Source organism: Larus michahellis, chromosome 1, assembly GCF_964199755.1.
Source record: "Larus michahellis chromosome 1, bLarMic1.1, whole genome shotgun sequence".
Lineage (NCBI taxonomy): Eukaryota > Metazoa > Chordata > Aves > Charadriiformes > Laridae > Larus > Larus michahellis.
Window position 1 is genome coordinate 2,244,418 of NC_133896.1, and position 22,129 is coordinate 2,266,546.

A 22,129-nucleotide genomic window follows, 5' to 3' on the forward strand; every position below is an offset into this window, starting at 1 on the left:
TGAAGGTAATGAGCACAGCTATAAGGATCTGCCTGGTAGATATTAAAACCTGAGCCTCATCACACTTCATGAGCCTGATGGCAACCTTGAGAGTGAAGAGGAAGGCTGCCAGTCTAGCACTGCTGTATTGCACAGTGACTATTCACTATTATTTGTGTTATGAGCTAAGGAACAGCCCAAACTGGACTTTGTGCTAAACAGGACACACAGCATGGCTGGAGCACCCAGAGGGCTGTGTGGGTCTCCTCTTGCTGGCTGTGCAGCCCAGTGGTGAAGTACAAGCCAACCCAGGTGGCAGCACCAAGCTCTGAACGGGTATTTGCCGAGTCTCAATGTCACATGGGCCTCAAATCCACGGTCCACCCCATAACATAGCAGCAGAAGAGATGTCCAAGAAGCATTTAAATATATGTGGTAAGTTGTAAAAGGAAATGCAATAACCCTGCCTTCTTGTGAGTGCCAGTGCAGGACCTGGGGGAGCACACATCGCCTCCAGAAGGCCAGAGGGAATAGATGGAAAAGCTTAATTACAACCACCTTGTCAGAGGGACGGTCAAAGTGCTACCTACCTTGATACCATTTGCTTCAAAAAGCCTCTCCAGATCCTGCAAGAGGAAAGAAAGGTCAGAACTTCCCCTCCTCTCTCCTCTAGCCCTGGTCCGTGGGTGGTTGATGGCCAAGCCTCGGGGCACACACTGGGTTCCCTCTGCCGTCCCAACCCCAGACAGAGAGGGAGGTGTTTCCAACATTAACAGGTTCTATAATTTTTATTTTATTTACCTTCATTTCCACTCCTTTGCCTGGGGGACCGGGTTCTCCCTTCAGATGAACAAGAACAACTCATTAATTAAGTCATTATCCCAGTGAGCTGCAAGAAGAGGAACTCTGAGGAGGCACAAGGGTCACGTATCTGGCCCTTACTCTGCTACCAGCCCACTCAGTGACCCCAGACAAACCCCCATCGGTTCAGAGAAGGAGTTTGAATTCCACCTTGCTCAACAGGCTCCTTCATCCCTCCATCATATACAGCTGTTTGCTGTATTTCATGGGGCAGGCCTGGACCAGAGCCAGACATGAGCATTATCAAAGAGAGGTTTGGACCAGAGCTTTGCATCACCCCCTTCTCCATTTCTTGGCCATGCACAACGTGTAAAAAAGCAAAGGTTTTTGAGGCCCCTTAATGCCAACGATGCTGTGGCAGCTGTGCTGAGGTAGCAACAAGGAGGAGGATGGCAAAGGTTCCCCCATGGTTGGTGGTCCCTTCTGGAGGTGGACATGGAGCTGGTGGCCCTCTCTACTGACACATGTGGTCAGGGTCAAATGTCTCCAATGGGTTGGACTCCCAACAGCAAGTCACATAGACAGGCTGTCCATCTCTCCTTGCCCGGCATGGTGACGCTCTCCAGGTGAGTGATCCCGGGCCATCACCACAGGTGAAACTACAGATGAGCTGCAATGGCTTGGGAGGACCAGCGTTTGGGCGAGGAACACCTTCTGAGGCGGGGGTTGACCTGCCTCTCTGACGGGCTTCATTTCACTGAAATCTGGTTTCTGTATCGACAGATTCCGGTGGAATGAAGGGCGTCAGGAAGGCCCCGACAGTGCTGCATCTCCATACCAAGGGGTGCTGGGGTGAAGGAGCCGCAATGCAGGGATGCACTGGCTGAACTGGGTACGTCTGAGGCACAGCCCATGCATGGCACCTGGATAAGTCCTTGCCTTTGCAAAGACCTACATCTCGTGTCAATCAGGAGATCTACCTGTACCTGCTGATGCTGCTTTCTGCAGCATTTTTCTCTCCATTAAGTGAAGGATTTGTTCCCACCTCTAAAGATCTCTAGGTGTGCGTGGTATCAGAAGCCATTTCTCCTTCAATCCCATTCTGATGTGCTCTTCAACTTGCAGATGGGAGGAAAGGAAGGAAGCATCCCTGAACATTTCAGAAATGTATCCCATCCAACTCCTGAACAACATGTTCCTACCTAAATGTTGTGTATCTGCTTAATTGAGCTGTAGGACAACAGCATCGTTGTGACCACAAGTCTACAAGCCCATCTCAGAACCTGTGCTTTGAAAACCAAACCTTTTAGGGGGTAAGAAGAGAGCTGAGATGGGTGCTCTTCCCCTCTGGCCAGCCCAACACAATGGTACCAACACAAAGACGCCTCCATGCATTCAGGACGTACCTTTGGGCCTGGAGGACCTCTTTCTCCTTTCAAGCCATCCTTCCCACGATCCCCCTGTAAGCCAGCAGGAACATGTTAGTTCTTTGTCCCATCTAAAATTCCCAGTGGAGATGATGGTTTCATCATGCATTGTGGCATTTCTCGTGCGCTGGCCCCAGACTAATACCTTTTCCAGATGGACCAACCAGCCTTGTCTTGTAACTATCTCACTGATTCACGTAATTAAGTTAAATCTGGGACAACACTGCTCTTCACTTGAAACATGCTGCTTCTACTTCGGCCCTAAAGAATTACCTCTCCTTGCAAACCAAAATTTACCTCTATTTCCGCCCCCCCCTCCCCCCCCCCGCCCAGCTTGGCTGATTAAGCAACACTATTTCTTTAGTAAAGCCTGGGACTGGATGCTTTAAGTAGGGTTTGGGGAGGCAACAGACCCATGGTGATAATGCTTGCAGCTCTTCTTCTCCCACAGTCCATCATGTGCTTTGCCAGTGACTCAGGACTCACGAGTCCCACGGCTAAATCTGAAAACGGTCAGGACAAGCCCAGGCCTGCCTGCAAAGGACCCATCTAGATATACACCCTGCATCTCTCTGAACGAGCCTTTCCTCCCAGCACAGCAAAATGTAGTAGAAATTGATGCTGCGGCTGGTCTGCTGCCTCCATGTCTACCTCGCATCCTTCCCTGTCCCCAGCTGCAAGGTGCCTGAAGGGACCTTAAAGATCATCTCGTTCCAACCCCCCTGCCCTGGGCAGGGACACCTCCCACCAGAGCAGGTTGCTCCAAGCCCCATCCAACCTGGCCTTGAACCCCTCCAGGGATGGGGCAGCCACAGCTTCTCTGGGCAACCTGGGCCAGGGGCTCACCACCATCACGGAAAAGAATTTCTTCCCAATATCTCATCTAAATCTCCCCTCTTTCAGTTTAAAACCGTTACCCCTCGTCCTATCGTTACACTCCCTCATAAAGAGTCCCTCCCCAGCTTTCCTGTAGGCCCCCTTTAGGTACTGTAAGGCTTCTATAAGGTCTCCCCGCAGCCTTCTCTTCTCCAGGCTGAACACCCCCAACTCCCTCAGCCTGTCCTCACAGCAGAGGGGCTCCAGCCCTCTGCATTTGGAGCATCTTTGTTGTTTTAGGTGGGAACAGCAAGAATCCAGGAACTTCTGAGTTTTGGGCTCTGTTTGCAGACTTTCACTTATAAAAGTAATGAAGCTACAAAATACACAACACGTGCAAGATAATCACATATTCTGCTTCAACACACATCTCCAGCAAAGAGAGCTTACCTTGTTGCCTTTCAGGGTGATGGTGTTCTCCAGAGAAGACATCTGCAAAAGGAAGAAAGCTTGCTCACAACGTGAAGGATGATGTCTTGGATACAAGCTCTCACCTCCTTGTGCCTTTTATCCCCATTAGCCCTTTTCCATGGACATTGAGCCATCTGCTTCCTCCCAAATCAGCCAGCAACCTGAACCTTCTATGTTTGGACTCCAACCAACACCGAGCTGGTGCAGCAGCTTTGCTCTCAGAGGTAAGAGATTCAGGGTGGCTGTGGTGTCGGTGTCAATAACTGCATTTCTAATGAAGGCCCTCTCAAAGGGAACTGGGGTCATAGAGACACCACTTCCCTGCTGTTGAGGACACTGCTTGGGTCCCTCTGGGACATGGGCATAAAAACATGGGACATGGTTTTAGTAGCCAGTTGGGTAACTGCGTGAGTGAAAATAAGCCTTTTGAACCCTAAGAAGACCCGGCTGGGTGATGGAGCAAGATGGTTATGCACTAGCAGAGAAGGATCTCACCATACCCTGGAGCAATAAGGCTCTTCCCAGTTTTGAAGGGAACACTGAAAGGAATTTTGAGTTGGCACCCCCACATCCCACTCCTGAACACACCAGAGTCCAAGTAATGCAGAATATAGGAGAGACAACTGAACAGGAGCCCCAGTAGATAACAACAACTGAAAATGGGCCTGGGACCACAAAATGGGGTGGTTTCAAACAGCGTGTTGGTAGGGTTGGGAGCGGAGAGCTACGATAAATGGAGAGGCGTCACTGGAAGGCAATGACTCCTTGCTCCTGGCTTGTCCTGAGTTACGAAGTCAGCAGAAACTACTGTCTTGTACAGGAATGATACCGCTGAAGGTGGACAGTAGCATTTTGCCTACTTTGAAGCAGCCTCTTACTCATATCTTGCCAATCCCTTATCCTTGGCAATGGAAGATAAAGTCTAGCACAGCTCTCCCAAGACGCAGTCGTTTGGTTTTGCGCTGGGGTGGCTTTACCTCCACTGAAGCTGATGGGGTGAAAAAATGCCTCCTTGCACATTCATGTACTAAAACACCTTCCTGATCACCTAAATGACCTTTCAAAATCTCTTCCAGCCTTATTTTTGATGAACCTGCGTTGAGTTTCTCTCTCTTAATCTGAGACAACTTGGTGTTAGGCCTCTTATCCAAAGGAAAACTCTTTGCAAAGACACAGGAGAGTCCTGAGCATGAGTCATCCCACGTGCCTAGGAGGCATCCATCTCTCTGCCTCCACTACAGAAGGAGCCCAGAAGCCTTGATTCCGCAACAGTTAGTGATTAACGGTATGGGATGGGTTCATAGCTAGGTGTTAGTCCCTTCCGTGTCACAGTCTTCTTGCACCATCAGTGACAAGCCATTTGGGATGGATTCATGCATCTATCTGTAGAGGAGCTAGATACACACGCTGCTTTGCACCTTTGATAAGGCTAGGAGGGAAATCCACTCTCCAATACTGTAAGAGACAGACTGTAAATTCTCTGAGGAGGGGCAGAAGGCCCTCCAAGCCTTCAATGGAACACCTCAAACACTCGCAAGGGAAGAAATAATGCAGGCCTGGCTTTCAAAGAACTGATAAGGCTTACACTTCTCGTGCCTGAAAGCGTGGGAGAACTGCCTTGTGAGGACAGGATAGTTCTGCCTCTCGTGTGGTGAGCTCGCTAGTTCTCAGTTCTCGAGGCCATTGTGTCCAATAAGTGACCTTTGCTTCATTATCCACGAAATCTATGTGAAAGCACACACCCCTGCATATGCTAATGAAGATTACAGAGATTATGCTAAACATGTATGACTATGGCACTCGTCTCTCCACCCAAATCATGCTACATGTCACCCGGGGGAAGGGAGAAACCTGAGTCGAGGCTGTCCTCAGCAAGGTGGGTGGACCATGCTAATTCAGCAAACATAAAAGGGGAAAATAAGTGCCCCTAGAAAGGGGACAAAGAAGAAAAAAAAGAAGATCATGCCTGGGAAGATTCTTCCCAAGAAAGAAGACTGTACCTGAGAAGATTTTTCCAAGAAAGAAGATTATGCCTGGGAAGATTCCCTGAAAAAAACGCTGGAACCAGGACCGGTGATCTCTTTATCGTCTTTTTCTCTACCTTTTCTCTACGCCCTGGTTTCTCTTTTGTCTTAGAGTTGTTAAGTGGCGATTAATTAATGGTTAGAGTTGTTAAGTAATGACCTTAAGTACTGCTTGTCATAAGTTGTTGTACATCTGGTGTTAACTAACACGACGTATACCCCACCACCTGCCATAATTTGTCACATACCTAGCCAATTATCATGGACTCTTTAAGACCAATACTAATCATTTTGGGAAACTCATAAATGCTTGTATACGGACCTTGAGATTTACCTCACCTTGGTCCACGCCGTTGGGAATTTACGAATCTGAAGTGACTTACACCTGCTCTTTCCTGACAGTGGGATGAAAACATAAAAGCAGAACGCTCTGGCGAAGTGTCCTCCGTGGTCCCCAGGATTCATGATAAAACTCAATATATCCCTTTCCCGAACGAAAGTGTAAGACAACAGAATCAGGCGTTACTCACAATGCTTCCAGGAGTCCCAGGCAGCCCAGGCTCACCCTATGAAGATACAACACCACCGTACCCGCACCCCACCCCCCCCCCAAAAAAAAAATAGTCAGTGATGCACTTCAACATTTTAGCCCCCAAACAAACTTTCTCTCATGCAAGGTTATAAATGGGGAATGTGCAAACCTACAGCTTCGCCCTTGTCTCCCTTCTCTCCAGTGATTCCCTAGGAGGTGGAGAGAGAGGCAGGATGAGAACAAGCCATGGTAAAGGAAGGGGGTCTCAGCAGTCCCAGTCTCTTCTTCCCAGCTCAGCATCTGATGGACTAACAAGCCCATCTTTGAGCAGCTGAGCTAATGAAATCTGGATTTCAACATCTCTCCTGTGGAGGAGTTCGCTGACATTTAATAAGGGGCGAGATTATTAACCTCTTCCTCAGTGGGTGGGCTCATTAGGGACTTTCCCCTAGTCAGCCGCTCAGTTTCACCAAGTTTGTAGCAACACCACGTCTTTGAGACCTCTGACAATGCAGCTGATCTTAGGCAGTGTTTTCCAAAGCTATTAGAGGGAGATCAGACAGACAGAACCTAAGCGCATCGTTTTCCTTCCTTCCTCATCAGACTGAGTCAGTATTAAGTGTTTCGTTTCCAGCAGTGTAGGGCTGGGGAAGCTTTTCACACTCAGAACCCCCCAACGCACAGTCCTGCTAATCCTGTGCTCTGGCTAATCACACAAGAAGGGAGAAACAGCCCTAATCTTCCCTTTGAAGAGAAGACTCCCTCCCCAGGAGAGAGGGAGGGAGCTTTCTATGCCTCCCAGGCCATAAGGCAGAAAAAAAAAGATGGTTGTTTCTTTGATTGGCATTGCACTATCCCAAATTCTCCCTCTCTCCGTTTCTCCTTTAGGGATTGCCTTACATCCTTTCCAGGTTGTCCCGTATCGCCTTTTATCCCTTGCTCTCCAGGCCGTCCTGGGAGTCCAGGCGGCCCCTGCAAGAAAGGATTTGGAGAAGCAATCAGAAATAGAGCATGTCCAGCAGCAAAAAAAGTAAAGTAAAAAAAAGGAAATGCTACACCTCCCCTATGTTTTTTCACCCAGGAAAGAAATATTTAGGTTTTTTCCATCAGACTGAGAGAATTGGAGTTGTTCAGTCTGGAGAAAAGAAGGCTCCGAGGAGACCTTATAGTGGCCTACCAGTATCTTAATGGGGCCTACAAGAAAGCTGGGGAGGGACTTTTTAGGATGTCGGGTAATGGTAGGACTAGAGGGAATGGATTAAAACTAGAGATGGGACGATTCAAACTGGATGTTAGGAAGTTGTTCTTCACCATGAGGGTGGTGAGACACTGGAACAGGTTGCCCAGAGAGGTGGTGGAAGTCCCATCCCTGGAAGTTTTTAAGGCCAGGTTGGACGGGGCTCTGAGCAACCTGATCTAGTGGGAGATGTCCCTGCCCATGGCAGGGGGCTGGAACTAGATGATCTTTAAGGTCCCTTCCAACCCTAACAATTCTATGATTCCATGATCAAACACCACTATTATTTGCGGCAATCTTTTTTCTGCATCTGCTGCAGATCATAAAGAACGATCTCCCAAACCCCCCACAGTTTAGTTCTTTTCTGGCCTTTCTTTTTCAGCCTTTAGCTTTGGAAGATGAAACCAAAACCAAAATAAGAGAAAGAAAAGCCAAGGGCAAGACGAAGGGGATTCTTCATAGTCTCATCTAACCCCAGGACAAGTCAACAGGAAATAAAATGAGCAGGGGTCAGCTTCAAAACAAATCAAAGCGGGTGTTTGTCCTGCTGCTGTTGAACGAACCTGTGCAATGCTTTGCCCAGGGCAGTTGAGGTTGTTAAAAGTTTATGTGGGGTGACTAAATTCACGGCAGGAAAATCTACCAAGAGCTATCAAACCCGTAAGATATCAACTCTCAAACAGGACATCCTGCTTTTGCATTGTTCTCAGGACTTCCAGGGAAGTTGGTCACTCTCAGGTGAGATGCTGGGATGGATAGACCTTCTTTCTAACTCAGTGCAGCCCTTCTCCTATACTGCTGTACCCACACTTCCGGCTGTGAGTGACCCTGCTGTGTTTGGTACCTATGTAATTCTGGAAGGTGTGGGCTCCCCATTGATTACCTTGGTCCCAGAGGTGCCTTTCTGCCCTGGTTCTCCCTACAACACAATGCAAAAGTGCTCAGTTACATTTCAACCTGTGACCAAGTTCTTTTACCCTAATTTCTTACTCGGGTTAAGAGGTGTTATTTCGAAATAAGGCTGAGAGAGCTGGGGGGGTTCAGCCTGGAGAAGAGAAGGCTGCGGGGAGACCTTCCAGTCCCTAAAGGGGCTCCAGGAAAGCTGGGGAGGGACTCTGGAGCAGGGAGGGGAGCCATGGGACGAAGGGGAAGGGTTTTAAATGGAAAGAGAGGAGATTTAGATGAGGTATTGGGAAGAAATTCTTTGCTGTGAGGGTGGTGAGCCCCTGGCCCAGGTTGCCCAGAGAAGCTGTGGCTGCCCCATCCCTGGAGGGGTTCAAGGCCAGGTTGGACGGGGCTTGGAGCAACCTGCTCTGGTGGGAGGTGTCCCTGCCCAGGGCAGGGGGTGGCACTGGATGATATTTAAGGTCCCTTACAACTCTAACCATTCTATGATTCTGTGAAATCACTGGTGACTCTGAAACTAGGGGTGTTGGGCAGCAGGGCTTCAGGATCAGAAGGATGGATGCTTCTTTTTTTTCAAGCCTTCCCTTGGTGATCCTGTTTCACTTGATGTCCAGGGATCTACTCAGCCCTTTGAACTGAAGAAAGGTCTTCACTGAATGTGGTTAGGAGAGGCTTTCCAGAAGCCAGTTACGATCCTTTTGTGAGGGGCCACTTTGTTTGATCGTAAGAGGGAACTATTATGCCCTAAACCCAAAAAGCTCTTCAGGCTGCTGTGGCAGCGCACCGTGCTAGTTCCCTGCACGTCAGACAGATGTGACTCAATGACAAAACAGCATGGTGTTGAATAATAAGAAATGTGGTGTCCAAGCATTGTAACACAAACACCATGGTGCCACATACCCTGGACCAAGGGTAAAGAGATTCTGCCCCGAAATATAGCCAAAAGCACGACCTAATGACAACCTGCAAAGGATCTACCTCCTCACTTGCAATGACAGAGCGGACAGAACAAATGAGAAATTAGAACCCTTGATGAGCAAACCATCATGCCTTAATAAAGGTAGTTTGTCCATTCTCATTTGTTGACCACTGTAGTGCCGAAACCCGTGTTTTCACCAACCAGTGTAACACGCATGTTTTTGACTGGTCCCATCTTGTCATTTGTTCCTGCTTTCCCTTGCAAGGGCATAACCTGGGGTTGTTAGCTTGGTGCAGATTGGCTTTCCAAGGGCTCCAGCATGACCATCTGACCAGATTGTTAGCTTCTACTTACATCTTTACCTCTTAGTCCGGTCTCGCCTGGTTTCCCAGGTAATCCTGGTTCACCTTTCTCTCCCTTCAGACCTATATCCCCCTAAAAAAACCAAAACTGGCGTTACATTCCTCCTCCTGCATTTCACAGTATTCATGCTTTAGACACTGCAGGGCAGATTCAGACAGCATGCCAGGCCCCATGGCAATGCAATTCCTTCCACGCTCCTGGTTCAAGCTTGGGCTCAGAGCGTCTACCCTGTGCTAGGAAGGGCTGTGCTTACAGTATTTGCTGAGTGGGCCAGGCTGGAAAGTATCCTTCTCTAATTTAATCCATTCAGACTCCATGATGAGCCTTGCCAGATACTGCAGGACAGACTCTTCTGAGGTTCTCTACCTCCAGGAAGCTTTGCAGCGCAAATGAGGTGGCCCATTAGTGGAGACCCAGGAGATGCGCCCAGTCTTGAGAGAGTGGTGTGGACACAGGGTCAGTTCCCCCTCCATGTTTTAACTTCTATTTCCATGTAAAGTCAGTTGGGCTCTCAAGGATGGGTACTTACGTGTCTACTCTGCTTTAGGTTTGTACAACAGAGACCTTCCTCATCGCTCAACCACTTCACCATGCCTTCTCCCAGCCCAAAACACCTCTTGCTGCCTTCTCTACTTTGCAACTGCGTTAACACGTCTTGTTAACACATGCTGTCTTGGATGCATCTCATTTATCTCTTTTGACATCCAATTTCTCCATGCCAGTGAAGCCGATCCAGCCTAAATATTCCGTTCACTGGGCTACCTGTCATGCTGTAACACTTCCCAAATCCATACGCTCCCTCAGCCAAGCCTGGGGAGCAACGCTGTTTAAGCAACGTACACAGCAAGACAGATTCACTGAACAAACACCGCATTTGGGATGTTTTCCAGACCTCTCTTGACCAGTTTTGAATCTTTGCTAGGGGGAATCCCACAAGTCAGGATTTGCAGATTTTTTTAAAGATGCAAGAGCATTTTTCCATTGTTTTCTATGCAGGGCTCTGTGTGTCTTAAGGAGAGTCCAGCAAAGTTTTCAACAAATTTGTTCAGACCTCTCAGCTTTTGAACACTCCCTACGTTTTGACACTAGCCCCATGGCAAAGATAAAACCCCACTGACTCAAGCTGCTTTGGGTGGCACAGACATCAGTCATGAGACGATGCTTTACGCGTTGCAATCATTGCGTAGACTCACCTTCTGACCTGGTTTGCCAGACAAACCTACATTTCCCTGCAGAAATACAGACCGTTAGTCACATGGCAAGAATGACACAGGTAGAATATTTGCAGGTGAGGGTCCTCTGTTGTATCTAAAGGGTGTAAACATCAGACTCGATGCTGCCAAGCCGCTCTTTGATTGCAGGTATTAGCAGCTGAAACAGTGTAGTAAAATGCGGAGAAGGGAAAACAGATGGTGTCCTAATGAAAGGGGGCTGGAAGCCCCTAGATGCATCCGTCTTCCCCACTTTGCAACCATTAATGCTTTGATGACTAGCTTTGATAGAGGGGTGGGAACCTCAAAGATGTTAGGTTTTGCAAGTTTTTTGCTGGTTTAAAATGAAAGGGGCTATTAACATCCCCACCAAAGGGGATATGAAAATATCCGCACAAAAGAGAACACCGAGAGATCAACCCAACCCTTACTAGACATCAGTGACCTCATGTGGGAGCCACCAGAAGCTTGCACCTTCTTAGACACAAAAGTCAAGGAAATAAAAATCAAGTTCACCTTTAGGACACAAAGGCATTGGAAATGGGGCGCCCTTGGCTCTGCTGTTGAATTACCAGGTGAGCATTGACCGTCTGTGCTTTCTTCCAGACTCACGAGTGATCCTCTCTCTGCATTTCAGAGGACCCTCCCTTAGCACTGTCTTCCACAGTAAGGTGCAAACTACCCCATCACACAAACCCACCATGGGATCACCAACCACAGGGTGATAGCCTAGCACCTTGTCACCATCCCAGCATTAATTTCCTGATGACAGGCCTCAGGGGTGAAGGCCAAAAAATTCATGTGCATGGAGGTGACAGAGATTTTGTCTTTGAACCTTCTGATTTGCCTTCTTAGCCCTCCCCCTCCCAAAGACAGCGTGTTGCCCCACTCACCCTGTCGCCTGGGTCTCCCTTCAGCCCAGGTTGACCAGGAATGCCGAAACCTGGACTTCCCTGCAAAAATCAGTGATGATGCGTGTCTCAGTGTAATGTTTGGAGAGCTTTCCCTCTCTGCACCTCTACGTATGAGAGAGAGAGAGCCAGGACTAAATCCTGTGCTGGTATCACCTCTCAGCTTGTCCTTATGGCCGCCACGTGGTCCCTCTCCCCTCCTAACCACAGTCCTTGCCGCCTCTGAAAGATGCTGTTGTGGAGAGCCAACTTTCTCTAAAATGCTATTTGGGGGACCCAGGATGTGCATCAGTTTCCCCATCCTGATCTTGCAGGTCTTGGCTGCAATTCTTCCACTGCCATGCACACGCTGTGGTGGCATGACCTTGCCACTCTTGGGAACTTGTCCTGTGCCATGCTCATCGCTAGCAGCCTCCACTCCACCACCACTTTGTAGCTGCCTTAAGGGTCAGCCTGCTTCCCGTCCTCTTTGTAACTACCGGGAGTTAGCTGCCAACGCTGCGTTTGGTGTAAGGAGGAGGCAGAGGGAGACACAATGTCTACCTAGAGCAGCTTCCAAGCTCACGACATAAATCTCCACACCTGAAGCTGGCAGGAAAGGACAGAGCAGATCCCAGACATTTTCAGCAAACATGGGCAGCCAGCAGAGCTGAGCGTTGGTAACTGCATCTCTCTGACTTCCTTTCAAGGCGTTTTTGACGTCTCCGTGTGATAAGACTCCCCTTGGCTTTCAGCACACGGGTGCTTTTTGTTAGCATGATTTGGGAAGGAGTTCCATCTGCCTCAAGAGTTTCCTTTGTGGATACAAACTAAATAAACCCTTCTACCCATAAAGGATGCACCAAGAAAAGCAAGTGCTTTACCTTCTCTCCTTTGTCTCCTTGTATTCCTTTGTCCCCTCGTGGTCCCAGGGCCCCTGTTGGTCCAGTATCTCCCTGTGAATAAAAGATATCCCTAAAGCTAATAATATCATGTGGGAAGCCAAGTTCATCCGTTTTCCTAGAGCTGCATTTTGCACTTCAAGTGTGCTCTGAAAACCATTGCCAAATCCACCCATCCATCCATCCATCCTTGGGTTTATACCGAAGCTTTCCCCGTGGTACCTGGGCTTTTGCCATACAAACCCCACCACAGTAGTTACACCCTCTCCAGCCATGCAAAAGCTATACCATAAAGCACCATGCAGGCATTTATAGGGCTACAAGCAGGATAAAATTCAGATCCCAGGCCACTACCTAAATGCAGCCAGCCTAGAAGAGGAGAGACATTTTTGGTAACCAATGTCAAGCAATCTGGACAATAAGACCAACAAAGGGAGGTGGCTCCGCCATCCAAGCGCAGTGAAAAGGACAAAACTAATTTTTTCTTTAAGGGGTGAGGGTGGTATGAAGCACTGTAGGGTATTTCATGAATGTCAGCCGTCAAAGAGCCAGGACGAGTTAGTCCTGCAGCAAATACTTCTAACATGGATAAGGGAGATCTTCTATTTCTTTGCAGGTTGACAATGAGCTACCAAAATTAAAAATAAAAGGAAGATATTCCAGGCCATGTTCCACCACGAGGCCACTACAAAAGTGAGCTGTATCCTCTGGGCTATAAGGCAGATGTACAACACAGTCAGGGAACAGCTCTGCCTCAGACATCTCCTTGGTTTGAGAAATTCAATTTCCTCCAGTCATGGGGAAGCCAAATGCTGGGTCAGGGGCCTGAAGATGTGGGGAAATCTCCATTTGTGGAGATGCTCAGCACACAAGGTCCTGAGCAACCTTACCCGGCTTGGAAGCTGGCTCTGTTTTGAGCCGGAGGTGGGACTAGAGACCTCCAGAAGTCCCCTCCAGCCTCAGCTGTGCTTTGATTTTATGTCAATGCCTCCCTTGGCTGGCAAGTAGTTCCTGTGAGTGGGCTGGCTCTGCACTTCAGTGATCTCTCCCTTCTAACACTAGCGCATGGAAATCCCAAATTTCCCCACAGACTAGGGCTAGAACGAGAATGACAGGTACAAAATGTTAATAAAAGCAAAAGAAATATCAGCAGGGCAAGGCTGCTGCTACTTTTCCAACCTCTCTTCTCCAGTCAATCACAAGGGAGACATGATTCAGATGGTGAAACATGGTACAACCTTCACTTTTTCAGGCAAAGAGCTCATCTAAGTTTCAAGCAGTGTTAATTAGTGGACTTACCCTGACACCTTTCTTGCCTGGAGGCCCCAAAACCTGAGGATAAAAAGAAATCACTGAAATGCTCTCTTATTTGGAAAAAAAAATATAAATCCTTTTCAAAGTAAGGTCTATTCATGCTACCTTTTCCAAAGCAAGAGAATCTCAGCTTTGATTATGGGATGGGAAACCTGCACTGATGGCTAGAAAGGGCTACAAGACAGAAAGGACTACAAGCCAAATCCCAAACCCAATGAAGCTTGTGAGGAACCCCACCAACTTTGGTAGGTTTTGGCTCCAGGGATGGACTGAACAATCACTCACATGCAAGGTGTTATTGGCAGATAACTGCTGTAGCCTTTGCTAATACACACCGAGGACCGACCTTCAGACAGCAATGCCTCTGGTCATTCAACCATCCTCCGGGACACAACAGTCTGTCCTGGTGGTGGGTCTCAGTCATAATGCAACCTCTAACTGCTCCCACAGCCCTTGCAGCAATGCCATGGGACAAGCAGAGGTGGCCACCACCAAGGTTTCTCCTTAAAGCTGCCCTAGCATTTGGAGGGACACAAGGAGCAGCCTCTTCAGCAGGGACCAGAGCAGCCCCACCGTGAATCATAGCATGGTTCGGGTTGGAAGGGACCTTAAAGATCATCTAGTTCCAACCCCCTGCCCTAGGCAGGGACACCTCCCACTAGACCAGGTTGCTCAAAGCCTCATCCAGCCTGGCCTTGAACGCTTACAGGGATGGGGCATCCACAACTTCCCTGGGCAACCTGTTCCAGTGCCTCACCACCCTCACAGTAAAGTATTTCTTCCTAATATCCAATCCAAATCTACCCTCGGAGCTTGAGCTGGGGGACAGTTGTGGGGAGGTTTTATCCTTATGTTTCCTGCACAGCAGTGAATCTCCTTCGAGGAGACAGTGAGCAACCGTGGTGCAGGGCTGGGAATACAAGAAGTGGAGCAGGGAGCAGAAGACATAGTTGGCTGGAGGGTCAGGGAAGAGATCCATTTGTTCCTCCTGCAATTCAGTGGGACACGTCTCTCTTGGTCCTTGGTCTACTGGCATCACTGGTGGTGACGCTGCATAGCGATAGCACAAGAAAGGCTGTAATCCACTCATAGTTACCCCCATAGCTGGAGCACCTGGAAATCCTGGGTTCCCCTGCAAGGCAACAGGACACAAAATGAACAATCTGGGTCAATGAAAAATTTCTGCTCATTGCTTTCCCCCATCTGTTCCTTAAAACAGCTCAAAATTCATCTCAGAAGCACCAGAGCAAAACAGAGAGGAGACACTGAGCTCAAGAACATCCCTGCTGGCTTCATCTCTGCGTAAGCCCCCTCATAAACACGCTCAAGCGCACTTGCAAGAGCTGCACAGATGGAACAAGCTGGTGAAAGTCAGGATACCTTCACCTGAGCTAGCCAAACATGTTGTTCTCTTGCTGTTTGACTTACCTGGTCTCCCTTCTGCCCTGGAGGTCCTGGGAGTCCCTGTAAGAAAGGCATCAAAAGCTAATTTCCACCAGACTGAAAACAGATTCAGCACTTTTGGTCCCTGCTGTAGTGAGAAGCTCCCAGCCAGAGGGAAGGAGGGAGGAAGCTTTTCAGCCCAGTTTTTCCCTAACTACAAGACAGCTCTGCCAGACAGCTATCAGGGTCTTGGGTGAGAGATGGGAACCCCATGCCCACCTCCAGCATGCCTTGTTGCCGTCTACCAGGAGACCAAGTGCATAGCAACAAGGTCTCATCCCAGGTACAGCTCTCAAAGATGGTCTTTTGCAAGCAAGGAAAGGTATGGAGATGGCCATGAGGTGCATGGGAGCTACCAGACCAGGTCAGTGCTTTGTCTAACCCAGCCCCAGGACTCTGCTCAGAGCTGGAAGCTGCAAGTGCACGTACCTGCTGTGCTTACAGGGCCTTGCTCCTGCAAAGTGCACTGGCTCGAGGAAGACTGACAGACTATTTCCATTTTTCACTACCGTAGCTATTCTTAGTAAAAAATGCGGACATCTCTTTTAATCTTTGAGGTTATAACCAAATGGATGAGCAGAACAAGTGCAGCTAGGGGAGCTGTAAAAACGGCAAACCTGAAATACAGCTCACTAAAAGGAACCCATGAATACTCAGTATGGACTGGCAAGGAGCATTCAAGATTTGTTTGTCAGTGTTTGCTGGCTGCAGACACTCTCGGGAACTTACCGTCAGAGCAAGGTCTATCCCATGCACGAGAGCACCTTCAGCAGGAGCAAGCTCCTGAACCTTGCACTTACATGGTATGTAGGTATGGGGCCCAGTTATATCTGGCCAGACTGGGAGAAGCCTTTGGGAGGGACATCAAATTCCCTCCCTCTGGAATTCCAACCAGATACCTCAATGTCCTGAACCTGAAACCAGAGCCAGTCCTAAGAATCGTAGAATAGTTAGAATTGGAAGGGATCATCTAGTTCCACCCCCCTGCCCTGGGCAGGGACACCTCCCACCAGCCCAGGTTGCTCCAAGCCCCGTCCAACCTGGCCTTGAACCCCTCCAGGGATGGGGCAGCCACAGCTTCTCTGGGCAACCTGGGCCAGCGTCTCACCACTTCTTCCCCTCCTACTCTGCCCTCCAGTGCTGGCCAGTCTCACCTTGTCCCCTTTAACACCACCTTGCCCTTTGTTACCCTGGAAAACAGAAGATGCTTTAGTTAAGACAAGGCTTTGCTGGCAGAGCAGGATGAGCCTGGAGGCTCACACTGAGCAGGTTCCCTCCACTGGAGACTGTGAAAGCAGAGTAGGAAAGCAAATTAAAAAAAAAAAAAAAAAAAAAAGGAAGAAGAAAAAATGAAGTTTTTTACATATATGTCATATATAGTATATAGCATGTTACATATATAGTCCATGCACTTACATATTACATATTAATTACCTGTCTAGTATCAATAATATATTGATATCTTGTATAATAAAACATATTACTATACATACTTTATGCCTAATATTAAATTGCTTGCATATTATAATAGATAGTTACTATATAGTTATATCATAATCATCTACTGTATAATACACATATATTACTGTATGTGTATATGGACTATCCTGAGCTTGATCCGACTGTTTCCTCCCAAAAGCCTGAGAGCTGAAGATAAGACAGTCTCTTGGAAAAGTTGAGAGTCTACAGGATAGATAATGTGCAGGTTTGGAGTTGTGGGGTAGGTCCAGGCTTGGCTCAGAGGCTGAGCATAAGCAAGAGGAGCAAGGTGGAGATGCTGGTCCAGGGCCCAGGTACGGCGGGTTCTATATTTGCATCTTGTTTTTTAATCTTAATTTTTAAAACTTCGTTCTGATTTGATTAATTTGGAGGCACATCCTTGGCCCAATCAGTTGTTCTTCCCCAGGTGGTCCTGGTTCACCCTAAGTGAAAATGAGCAGCTGTGATTGCCTCCTGCACCTTCTGCTGTCCACTCGGAAAGAGCTCATGAGCAACGTCGACAGTTACCTCACTGGTGAGCACCCTGCCACATTGTGCTCTTTCTCCCCATTGCTTTGCATGGGCAGCCCATGAAACACCCCGCCACAGACTCATGTTTGTGTGGACCAGGACTGAGCAATTCAAGGAGGTCTTTGCTCTTGCGAAGAGCAAGACATGAGCTGCAAACTGGCTATTGGCACTTGGAAGGACTTGACCGATTTAAAATCCTCTTCTATTTTATGAAGTAAAAAAGCACTACTGCAAAGGGAAGCAAACCACTTTGTTTCAGGCTGAATGAAACATTTCCTTGGATACTATTTGCTTCCTTCATTTTCCACCTCTCTTGGAAGTATGAAAATAATTTATTTTGAGGTCAACGTGGACATTTTTTGAGCTTAACGGACATGAAATAAATCAGTGACTCAGATCCATTTGGCCATCAGCAGTAACTCAAAGAGTACGCCCTGAGTTACCTGGAGAAGGGGGTGCGCAGAGAGCCATACAACCCAATCCTAAGTGCTCCTCCAAGAGACGTGACAACCTGGGACCATGCTGAGTTGCCCTATGTACCACCTAAACCTGAGCCTGGCACTCCCCACACCAGGGAAAGTCCAGACTTCTTGACTCTTTCTCTGGTGTCAAACTTCAACGCGAGCTCAAGCCAGGTGCTTCAGGAAGAGGCAAACATCCTCTCAAACCTGAACTGAGAGGCATTTGTCCTGGCTCAGGAGAAGTTCTCCTTCCTCCTGCAGCAATCGTCCCTGTACATGCCAAGATCTTCTGATTCCTCCTGCACCCGCAGCTTTCCAGGTGTTTTGTTACATGGAGAAGCCCTGGAGTTGAACCCCAACATCTCCATGAGTAGTGAGAGCTGAGAAGATAGGCAGAAGTCTGCAAGAAAATCTTCCTGCCTTCCATGATTCCCTTCCTGACCAGTTCTTGGCATTTCTCATCTTCCCTAGGTTCCCAGCAGAGTTGTCAGATTTGGACTGGAGCTACAGTTGTCCAGTCCCTTTCCTCTGGCAGCACTAGGACCCCAAAATCACTCCTCCCTACCAACCCCAGGCTCTTAAGCAAAGTGAGAGGATTGATCAAGTCAAGGTTTCCTTTTCTCCCAACACTTGGAAAAAGATGGGCACTTCCAGAAGAAAACTCAAACTTCAGGATGGGCTACATCACCTCTCCCAGAGCTGGTCTTTCTCCACTGGAAACGTGGGAATGAATCTGGGCCTGGATGGTTCAGAGGAAGGTGTCCAAAATACAAATGTGAGACAATCTGCTCCTTACATCTTCCTTCCAAAACACATTTAATGTGAACTACTACAATTCTGCAGAGTCTCACCAGCCACAAAAATGCCATCTATTATTTTATGAAAATATCCTGTCTTGCTACCATTCCAGGTCTCTGCTGCACCCAGCAACAATGACTTCCACTGGCCAGTAACTGCTGATATATAAAATTATCTTTCATTGCTTTTGAGTAAAGAGTCGACATTCCCGCAGCCTACGATGATGGTTAGAGCTAGATGTTTTCCTTGGCACCTGAATACCAGGCACAGGGACTCAGGTTCAGCATTTCAGTACCCACCTTTGGTCCCGGTGGTCCTGGAGGTCCCATCGCCCCCTGAAAAATGAGAAGAAACAGTGAAAGCTTGAACTTTAAACCCTGGCGTCTTCCCTTCTGTCACCCTTTCCATTTATAACCACAGGATGCGACCTCTGAGGAAAACCTAGATAAGAGGGATTGAAGGAGACTCTGGAGACACTGAACCCTCCAAGGGGATTTTAGCTGGAAATCTCACTCCAAAATTGTCAACCCACCTGCTCTCCTTCTTCCCCCTTCATGCCAGCAGCGCCGGGAATGCCAGTTCCTGCCATCCCCTGCAAGGTAAGCACAGCATTGCCATCAGGAAAGCTGGTCCCCAACGTGGCAGAGCATGATATGTCCTACCCATGAGCTCCACCCTTAGCCACCTTGCAAAGCAGGAGGGGAGAAACTTGCTCTGTAAATACTTGGCTAAGACATATCTCTAGCCAGTAACCTTCAGGCAAGGTGCAGACAATGACGTGGAGGAGAGAATTAAAAACCCGTAGGGTCTGTAGGTGTTTTCAGTGACCATTTCTGTAGGTGTTTCCAGTGGCCATTTGAAGCAGGACGGGGGATTCAATGAAGCAGACCTACCCAGGGGACAGGGAGCATGCAGGGCTTGGGGCATGTTTGGGAGAAAACACTGCTCCTGACAGCAGGAACTGCAGAGGACAGCAGGAACTTGTTTCTACCACTGGGTGGAAACAAGAGGACTGAGAAGAAAATCGACTTGGATGGAGATGGGTCATCTATTCTACCATGCATAGACTCAAACCCATAAAAGCAAGGAGTGAAGGGGAACGGTGGGAGATCCCAATGTGCCTTCCACATGTCTACCCTGCTACTACTTTGTCTCAGCTCCCCCTTGGGCTGAGATGCCTTGCAGACATCTGACATGAGTAATGACCTTTTCTCCCCTTGGTCCAGGCAGTCCAGGAACACCATCTAGCCCTACAGGGCCTGGCAAGCCAGGTCTCCCCTGAAAAGGAAGGTACATCATCAAATCTTTTTCTTCCAAACTGTTTGTTACCAATCATACTAAAGAAAAGGTTTATTTTTAAGTGTGCAGAAATCCAAGCAGAGAAATATATACCCTGATGTGCCTATCTTAACAGTTCCTTTACAACTGAGGATTTATAGAGACGTCTATGTATTCCCAAATTTCCTTTTCCCCCACAAATAAGCTATGGATCACTGGCTTTACTCAGGAAGGGAAAACAAAGAGGTGTTTGCTTGCTACATGGGAAGACAGAGCCTGGTTCCCACGTTGATCTGGCAGTGGCTGTCTTCTGCAGTGACTCTTCATGGCTCTGTTGCTGTAAGCGGGTGAACCCGTAATGCTGCTGGTGTAGAAATGGTGAAGATGGAAATAGCTGGCCTATAGGATAGAGCTAGGACCCATTTATGATGATGGACAGTAAGAAGCACCTTGGCAACGGTACAAGAACAGGACATGCCCTGTCCCTCAGTAATCTTTCAGGTTTGAGCCATTTATAATGCAGGAACTTCCCAAACCAAAGACGGTTTCTTTTATTCCTAGTCCTCCATGGACTTTTTTCCTTCTCTTATCTCCCCTCAAACTCAAGTTCCTACACCCCAAACATCCTTGTGGGATTTCTTCTGTGAAGAACCACCACCTTTTCTTTGTTTTGAATCTGCTGCCAGCTCGGTCCATTTTCTGTCCCATTCTTTTGACCCACCTTCTTGCCCTCCTCTGGACCTGCCCTGGGTCTTCTCTGTCCTGATGAGACCAGAGGGGTGGGATGCGGGAAGGAGGACAGTTGCACTCAGCTGCTCCATGGGTGAAGGAAACAGTGGGGGCTCAAGGGTGAACCACTGTCACTTTGGAGTATCCCTCATCAGGTGACAATTGTAATCATCTGCCAACATGATTGACTATGCCAGAGGGTTAATCGTCATGGTGAGCACCGTGATGGATGCACTTCTCACAGCTTTGCTCCATGCCATGAGGAAGACCATGCCCTTGCTTTTCGCAAAAGGAATGGCTGTTATCCCATGTCTTTGCTGGGTTTCTAACATTTCCCTTTTGGCAGTTCCTGAGTGACAGGTCAACAGGATGAAGCTGACAAAGTGAGAAAACGCTTAATTGGCCCTGCTTAACCTGCCAGCCCTCATCATCAGAGTGAAGCATCCTGAAGCGTGGCAGCTGATGAGAGCTGACAGTAGACATTGTCCCTGTACACCGACCCTGCGTGGCAGTGGGCATCTTGAGGCCAATGGTCCGTTCCCACCAGGGCCAGCAGCTCTTCCTTAGTGACTGGACATCGGTGGACCACTCACCGGTTCTCCCACGCCTCCTCTGTCACCCTTGAGGCCATTCCTCCCACGAGGGCCCTGCATGAAGCACAGGACAGTCTTACTGTGTGTCCCAGGAGCCCTTTTGGGTCTTGACGGACATCCGGTCAGTATGGAAACCAGGCCCTATTGGGCAGCTTAGAGATAATAAAAAAATAGGCTCCTCATCCCATAGAGAAGTGAAAGCTAATCTCAGGTACTTACCCTGATACCTGAATCCCCGGGTTCACCCTGAAACACAAGGGACAAGGAGCATTACCGTGGGGTGGTAATTTAGAGAGCAGGTCCTCTCTAAACTTAGTCCCAGCAAAAAGCTCCTGCAGGCTGACAAGCCCAGAGACCAACACTCCCACCCCAAGGGAAAACAGAGCTTTAGTAAAGGTACCTGCTATCTCGCATGCTCCAGACACCTCAACCTGCAAAATCTGATGACAACCTCCCCTTAGGGTAGAGGAGGGGAGTTTAGGTCTTGTGGTCTCTGCTGAGACTTTCTGACCCACCCCTGGTGCAAAGAGACATTTGGTGACAACCATCAGTCGGTTTTAGCACAAGTGATCCTGGGTATTTCACTCCAGACACTGAATATCCCTCCTAGGGACCCGGAGCTGGAAAAGCCTTAGTGGCCACTGAATCTGGTCAGCCTTGTCTGACCGTAACCTTTTCAAGCTCCATCATCGATTTCCGCTGTATTGAGCAGCGGGGCCCTGATGATGGGAACATTTTGCAGAGTTCCTCCTTTTATGCCTCAATAGGAAAATCCCATGACGGAGAGAAGAAACTAGCGTTCCCAGGGTTCTTGAATGAACAGAGTACCCAGGGACCCTGGACTATGCTGGGTCTCCTCTCTGTGTGCTACAGCTTCACAGAACTATACTTCAAATAACCACGCTCACCTTGATGGAGATCCCTGGTGGCCCCTGTGGCCCTGGTAAACCTGGTGGCCCTGCTACCCCAGGAACCCCTGGTTGCCCTTTCTGTCCCTGCAACAACAAAAACCAGGAAAGGGAAGG

General features: G+C 48.4%; 1 protein-coding gene across 1 annotated transcript in view; it reads right to left on the reverse strand.

The window, feature by feature from the left end:
* LOC141738013 (uncharacterized) overlaps positions 1-22,129 on the reverse strand; it is a 126,148-nt gene that overhangs the window by 51,304 nt on the left and 52,715 nt on the right. The window contains exons 31-52 of the mRNA XM_074573039.1: positions 22,013-22,099; positions 21,324-21,350; positions 21,105-21,158; positions 19,711-19,782; positions 19,037-19,096; positions 18,804-18,839; positions 16,390-16,425; positions 15,221-15,256; positions 14,889-14,924; positions 13,778-13,810; positions 12,461-12,532; positions 11,580-11,639; positions 10,669-10,704; positions 9,475-9,547; positions 8,092-8,206; positions 6,951-7,113; positions 6,224-6,259; positions 6,049-6,084; positions 3,474-3,515; positions 2,187-2,240; positions 781-819; positions 570-605 (exon numbers count right to left, since the gene is read on the reverse strand). Coding sequence (XP_074429140.1) covers positions 570-605; positions 781-819; positions 2,187-2,240; positions 3,474-3,515; positions 6,049-6,084; positions 6,224-6,259; positions 6,951-7,113; positions 8,092-8,206; positions 9,475-9,547; positions 10,669-10,704; positions 11,580-11,639; positions 12,461-12,532; positions 13,778-13,810; positions 14,889-14,924; positions 15,221-15,256; positions 16,390-16,425; positions 18,804-18,839; positions 19,037-19,096; positions 19,711-19,782; positions 21,105-21,158; positions 21,324-21,350; positions 22,013-22,099 — 1,239 coding nt within the window. The remainder of the gene's footprint in view (positions 1-569; positions 606-780; positions 820-2,186; positions 2,241-3,473; positions 3,516-6,048; positions 6,085-6,223; positions 6,260-6,950; positions 7,114-8,091; positions 8,207-9,474; positions 9,548-10,668; positions 10,705-11,579; positions 11,640-12,460; positions 12,533-13,777; positions 13,811-14,888; positions 14,925-15,220; positions 15,257-16,389; positions 16,426-18,803; positions 18,840-19,036; positions 19,097-19,710; positions 19,783-21,104; positions 21,159-21,323; positions 21,351-22,012; positions 22,100-22,129) is intronic.